Here is a 6000-nt window from a genome sequence, read left to right as displayed (position 1 = left end):
TATCTGCCCCTCCCCCAATCCTATTTGTCCCCCATTTACCCCCTGGGACGCCCAACTGCCCCCCCCCAACACTTTGGGCTCTCACGTGCTCCCCCTTATTCCCTATCCACCCCCTATGGGACCTCCATTTCCCCCCTGCCAAATACACAAGGCCCCTATTTGCCCCCCTGGGACCCCCATTTGCCCCCCCCAAACCCCACAGGCTCCCCAAGTCTCTGCCACTCACCTCCAGAGCCTTTAGCCTCCTCCAGCCGCCATGACTCGATGACAAGGGAGACGGTGCCCTGGGGGGGCAGCAAAAATTGGGGGGGTGTCATTCCTAGGCCCTTGGGGGTCCCAGGACCATGGTGGGGGGTCAGACTTTGCCAGGGACTGGGCGGGGGGGGGTCAGTCCTCACCGGCCAGGGGAAGGTGAAAGGCAAGCGGAGGATGCGGGGGGCCCCCGGGGCTGGGGGGGGTCCAGGGGAGCTGTGGACGACCCCCAGGCTGCAGCCAACCGCCCCAGGGGGCTGCAGGCAGAGACGGAAGACAAGGCGACAGGAAGGTGGGCCCCCACACGGCCCCCCTGGGCCCCCCCGTGCCGACAGCACCCGCAGCTCCAGCACCCCAGCCGGCTGCACCTGCATGTGGGCATCAGCAACCCAAGAGACCCCCTCAGCACCCCAAAATACTCCTCAGGGCACCCCAATACCCAAATATCCCCCCCAAACACCCCCAGCATCCCAAAAGAGCCCTCTAGGCCCACTCTGACCTCCCGGAGCCCACCCCCCCAGCACCCCAAAACACCCTTCAGAGCCTCCCCAGTACAAAAATAACCACTCAAGGTCCTGAAAGTAGCACTCAGTGCCTCAAAATGGCTCCTTAGGACTCACCCTGATTCCCCCAGCATCCCAAACCAGCTTCAAGGATCTCTGCCAACTCCCCAAGGACACCTCAAATTTCTCAGAGCGCCCCCCCCCCCCCAGCACTACAAACAGCCCACCCGGGATCCCCAAAATACGCCCTCCGATATCCCGAATACCCACCCTGGAACTTCCACCCCCACCAACACCCCCTGGGGACCACAAAGGGACACCTGAAGCACCCCAGGATCACCCTGATCCCTCTCTGGGACCCCCCTCAAAATTGCCAAGGGTGTCCACCAGCACCCTAGACCCCCCAGGGCCCCCGTCCCGGGGGGGCAGGCTCACCGGTGGGGGCCAGACGAGGGCGAGGAGGGCAGCCAGCAGCAGCGCAGCCATGGCCGGCACCGGGGGGGGGGGGGGGGACCGGATCCAGGCCCAGGGGTCCCACCTGGTCCCAGGGCTCAGCGGGGTCTGAGCCCACCGCCCTCCTCCCCAAGACCCCTTTCTAGTGGCCAAGCCCCACCCCCTGTTTGCAGGCCACGCCCCCCAGCCACGCCCCTACAGGGGATGCAGGACCCCCCCCATCCCAAAAGGGGGTTCCAGCTCCATACCCCCCCCCCAAAAGGGCCCAGATCTGGCCCCATAAACTGCCCCCCCCAAAGAGCCTGGATCCAGCCCCACAGCCCCCCCCCCCAAAGGGCTCGGATCTGACGCAGCACCGGGGGGGGGGGGGGGGCCGCTCCATGCCCCCCCCAAGCAGCACAGTGCACCCACAGCTCCATGTCACCCTTTATTCATCCCCACTGGGGTCAAGCCCCCTCCAAAACCCTCCAACACCCCCCAAAAGTGGGGCCACGCCCAGTCCCCCCCCCACCGCCAGCCACGGGACCACCGGCGCCTCCGACCGCATCGTCCGGGTCTGGGTGACACATCACCCTCTGCTATCACGGCGCTGGTGAATGGGTGTCCCCCCCACCCCGCCTTGCACCGCTGACATCAAGGCGACATCCTGCTGACATCACGGCATCATCCTGATGACATCACTGCTGCTTGGAGCGCGGCCAGAGGCGGCCGGCCAGGGCACCCAGGAAAAGCCCCGTCGGCTTCTTGCCCTGCGCCAGCTCGGCCAGGCGCTGCTGCTCCTCCTGTGCCCCCGATTCAGGGCGAAAAACAGCCGTTACAGGCCATTAGGTGCTGCCACCCCCCTGCCATGTCACGTCCCCCACCCCCGGCGCGTCCCCACCTCCTCCAGCTGCGACCGGCGTCGTTTAAAAGCCGCCAGAGGATCCTCCTCCAGCGCGTAATTCTCCAGCACCGTCCGGACGTCCTCCACCCCACTGAGGGCAATAGCTGCGGGGACAGACGGACGGATTTGCAGAGGTGGGGGGGTGGTGGGGGGGTCAGGGAGGGGGGTCGGGGATGTTCAGGGGACACGTTTACCCACTTTTGAGGAAAGCGGTGAGGTCGTAGAGCGCGCGGTCGTCAGAGCTGCCGTCCCAGCGGGGCAGCGCCAGCCCGTTGTAGGGCTGTAGGCAGAAGGCTTCTCTCCGGCAATCCACCACCACCACCTTCGCCGGGTCTCTGTTGAGGCAGGAGATGTCCTGGGGCGGGGGGGAACAGAGAGGGTTGGCGGAGGGCAGGGGGGGGTCACTGAAATGCCTGTCCCCCTCCCCTGTCACACCACCTTGACGTGGTGCCCGTCCATGTAGCGGGTGGCATCACGGAAGAGACGGTAGGAGATGAAGCCGTGGGGGTCCACGCTGTCAATGAGGGGGAAGGCGGTCTGTGGGGGGGTAATAGAGGGGGTGAGAGGGTGGGGGGCACCCCGTGGTGGCCCTGTCACCCCCTGGGGTGGCCATGCTCCCCCCCACACCCACTCGCACTCACCATGCCGGTTTCAGAGGTGAAGACAACTATCTCGTAGAGGGGTGCAAGCTGCTGCAGGAGGCTCTCGATGCCCGGGCGCTTCTTGAAGCGCCAGCCAGTGACGAGCTGGTTTGGGGGGGGGACAGGGAGGTGTCACAGGGGGGTGGCGGGTGGGGGGGGGGGGGGGCACAGGAAGGCTTGGGGGACACTCACCGACCACTCGGGGTGCAGCAGGACGTCAGTGAGCTCGATGACGAGGGTGTAGGGGGGCTGGTAGTAGGGTTCGCGCAGAGGGTCCGGCAGCAGCTTGGGGCTGGTGGGCTCGATGATCATCTGGGGGGAGTCAGGGGGAGGGATGGAGCCCCCCCCCAGGCACGGGGATGAGCCACCGGCGTGGGGACAATGGACCCCAAAATGGGACAGGGTCCCTGCACCGGCATGGGGGCAAGGGCTGGAGTGTGGGGATGAAGCGCCCCGGCAAACGGGGACAAAGCCCCCCCCCCAAACTGAGGACGGGAGCCCCTGCCTAGCGACAAAGACCCCAAAGTGGGGACAAGGACCCCCACAGTGGGGACAAGGACCCCCACAGTGGGGACAGAGGACTCCAAAACAGGGATGTGATTTCCCAGCACTAGGACAAGGTCGCCCAAGAGGGGATGGGGATCCAACATGTCCCCAAAATGGGGATGAAGCTCCCCAGAATGAAAAAGCTCTCAGGATGGGGATGGCCACCCCTGATGCCATGAAGCCCCCTCCCAAAATGGGGGAAACCCCCCCCCAAACGGGTCCCCACGCACCTGCCTGTAGTCCTTGAAGTACTTGTAGGTCCTGCGGAGCTGCTGGATGCCCACAGGGTCTGCAGAGCCAAGGCCAGTGCAGGTGAGGGTCACCTGGGGTCCCTGCTGTCCCCAAGGGGGGTGACAGTTCCCCCCCCCGCCACCCCACCATTAGGATAAAGACCAAAATGCCCTAAAAAAAGCCCCTTTTGGGTAACAACGGGGTGTTAAAAACATCGTAAAAGCCTCCACCCGCAACACCGAGGTGTCAAACAGCCCTGAGGATGCGACGTGTCGCCCCCCTGCAGTGGCTGTCACCCCCCCACCCCCACCCCGGGGGTGTCTGGGGATGACACTCACCGCCATCGAACTCATCGGGGATCTGTGGGGAGAAGAGGGAGGCGGAAGGTTAAGACGGGGCCGGTGAGAAGGACGTGGTGGCACCGGAGGGGCCATGTCACTGAGGGGGAAGGGACACGGGAGGTGACAGCGACAATTCACAGGTAGGTGACGCCGTTTCCATGCGGTTTCCTTCTGTCGACTGATGTCCTCATCGCCCCACTGATGTCCCTGTCACCCCACTGGTGTCATTGTCACCTGTTCAACGCTCCCCGTCACCCCGTTTGATGTCCCCGTGTCCCCCCCCCACTGGTCACCGGAGATGGGCAGGGCAATTTGCACCTCTCCCTCCCCAGGGAGCCCCCTGTGCTGCACATCAAAACCCTCCTCATCACCTCCAAAATTCTCTAAAAAAGGGGTTTGCGGTGAGAAAAACGCCTCCCTGGGGTGTGACAAGGATTGTCGGTCCCTTTGGGCACACGCCACTCCCTCGGGGACATGAGGCCCCAATGCCCCACCCAACACAAAGACCCCAAAATACAGGAAAACACCAGCAAAAGGGGACAGACGGGGGCACATGGGGAAGGAAGGGAGAGAGGGAAGGTGCTAAGCCCCCACGATGTCCCTAAGTGTCCCCAAAGGGCAGGGAGGGGACATCGGCGCAGCCCCCTGCCTAAAAAAAGGGGTCCAGGAACTGCCACTGAGCACCCCTCACCTTGGCACCGTGCTCGTCCACCGCGTTGCTGCCTGCAGGAGGGGGAGAGCGGAGGTGAGGGGGGGGCACGGTGGCACCAGCAGCGGGGGGGGGACACAGGACACACAGGGGATGCCGAGGACTCACCGAAGATGTAGACGAGTGCCACGCCGGTGCCAGCACCCAGCAGCCCCGCCAGGCGCAGGGCTAACCGCCGGGCGGCCGCCATCCGCTCCCGCCGCCGCCGCTCTTCCTCCTCCTCCTCCTCCTCTGGGCTGGGTGTGTGTCCCAGGGGTCCTTCTGCTGCCTGCAAGGTGGGGGGGACACAGGGGGATGGTGAGCCTTGGGGACAAGGGGGGAGCCCTGGGGATGGCTGAGGGGCCTGGGGACACCTGGGGAGCCCCCAGAACACCCAGAGACACTTGGGGACAGCTAGAGAGGCCCAAGGAGAATGGCAAGGGACACCCAGAGAGCCCCAGAGACCCTTGGGGACCCCCAGGGATATCCAAGGATGGCCAGGGCCAGTCAGGGAGCCCCAGAGACACTCAGGGACACCTGTGGAGCCCTAGGGATGGCCAAAGATGACCGGGGATACCCAGGGAGCCCCAGGGACAGCTGAGAAGCCTCCTGGGAACTTTGGAGACATGTGGGGACAGCCAAAGAACTCTGGGGATGTCAAAGGATGAGCGGGGGCGTCCAGGGAGCTCCAGGGACAGGCAGGGACACCCGGAGAGCCCCAGAGACACTTGGGGACATCTGTGGAGCCCTAGGGATGTCCGAGGATGGCCAGGGAGCCCCAGAGACACTTGGGGACACCTGTGGAGCCCTAGGGATGGCCAAAAATGACCGGGGACACCCAGGGACCCGCACCGAGCCCTGGGGATGGCCGAGGATGGCCAGGGACAGGCAGAGACCCCTGGAACACCCAGGGACACTCACAGACCCCCAGAGGCTCCCGGGGACCCCTGAGGAAGGACAGGGGCGGCCGTGGAGCCCTGAGCCGGGAAGGGCCAGAGAGGCCCGGGGACGCGTGGGGACACCCGTGGAGCCCCCGTGACCCTCCCCGCCCCGCGGGGCCCTCATCACCCCCTCAGACCCAGGCCCAGGCCCGGCCCTGCCCGCCGGGCTCAGCCCCGTCGCGGCCCCACCTGGTGCCGCCGCAGCCGCTCCCGCAGCACCGCGTCGGTGCCGGCGGTGCCGCTGGCGGCTCGGCCCAGCGCGGCCCGGACCCGCCGGGCCCCCAGGGCAGCGCAGGCCTCGCAGGCCGCCGCCACCGCCCGCCCCGCCGCCGCCGCCATCTTCCCGCACCGCGCGCCCCACGGCGCAGGCGCGGCCGCCGCGGCCAATCACCTCCCCGTGTCACCGACCAATGAGCAGCGGCGGAGCGAGGGGAGGAGGCGGAGGCAAGGAGCGTAGGGCGGGGTACGAGGGCTGACAACCAATGGCGGCGCAGCTGTGGCCAATGGCGGCGGAGGGGAGG

General features: G+C 66.3%; 2 protein-coding genes across 2 annotated transcripts; both read right to left on the bottom strand.

Annotated features, from left to right (window-relative positions):
- Positions 1-155: 155 nt before the first annotated feature.
- On the bottom strand, positions 156-1345 carry LOC128136632 (delta-like protein 3). Its single transcript, XM_052776557.1, has 3 exons — positions 1191-1345; positions 399-620; positions 156-284 (listed from the first exon to the last, which is right to left on the bottom strand). The coding sequence occupies exons 1-3, from the start codon at positions 1239-1241 to the stop codon at positions 156-158; spliced, it is 402 nt and encodes a 133-aa protein (XP_052632517.1). The 5' UTR covers positions 1242-1345.
- A 277-nt stretch (positions 1346-1622) lies between these two features.
- On the bottom strand, positions 1623-5825 carry LOC128137327 (mitochondrial import inner membrane translocase subunit TIM50-like). Its single transcript, XM_052778183.1, has 11 exons — positions 5669-5825; positions 4668-4827; positions 4542-4573; positions 3848-3869; positions 3509-3567; positions 2925-3044; positions 2733-2837; positions 2530-2628; positions 2290-2446; positions 2089-2195; positions 1623-1990 (listed from the first exon to the last, which is right to left on the bottom strand). Exons 1-11 carry the CDS (start codon positions 5816-5818, stop codon positions 1886-1888), a joined length of 1116 nt encoding a protein of 371 aa, XP_052634143.1. The 5' UTR covers positions 5819-5825; the 3' UTR covers positions 1623-1885.
- Between the last annotated feature and the right edge of the window lie 175 nt (positions 5826-6000).

Source organism: Harpia harpyja, chromosome Z (assembly GCF_026419915.1).
Source record: "Harpia harpyja isolate bHarHar1 chromosome Z, bHarHar1 primary haplotype, whole genome shotgun sequence".
Taxonomy (NCBI): Eukaryota; Metazoa; Chordata; class Aves; order Accipitriformes; family Accipitridae; genus Harpia; species Harpia harpyja.
The sequence above is the reverse complement of the archived record's forward strand: the minus strand, read 5'-3'. Positions and strand labels throughout refer to the sequence as shown.

Bases quoted from the DNA above. Each gene is read 5' to 3' on its own strand.
- LOC128137327 (XM_052778183.1), bottom strand. From the start codon at position 5,818: ATGGCGGCGGCGGCGGGGCGGGCGGTGGCGGCGGCCTGCGAGGCCTGC. The intron at 4,574-4,667 runs GTGAGTCCTCGG...CCCCTCCTGCAG, and splicing joins GGCACTCGTCTACATCTTCG to GCAGCAACGCGGTGGACGAG. The intron at 3,870-4,541 runs GTGAGGGGTGCT...TTCTCCCCACAG, and splicing joins TGGACGAGCACGGTGCCAAG to ATCCCCGATGAGTTCGATGG.
- LOC128136632 (XM_052776557.1), bottom strand. From the start codon at position 1,241: ATGGCTGCGCTGCTGCTGGCTGCCCTCCTCGCCCTCGTCTGGCCCCCA. The intron at 621-1,190 runs GTGAGCCTGCCC...GCCCACATGCAG, and splicing joins CCCTCGTCTGGCCCCCACCG to GTGCAGCCGGCTGGGGTGCT. The intron at 285-398 runs GTGAGGACTGAC...CTGCCCCCCCAG, and splicing joins CTTTCACCTTCCCCTGGCCG to GGCACCGTCTCCCTTGTCAT.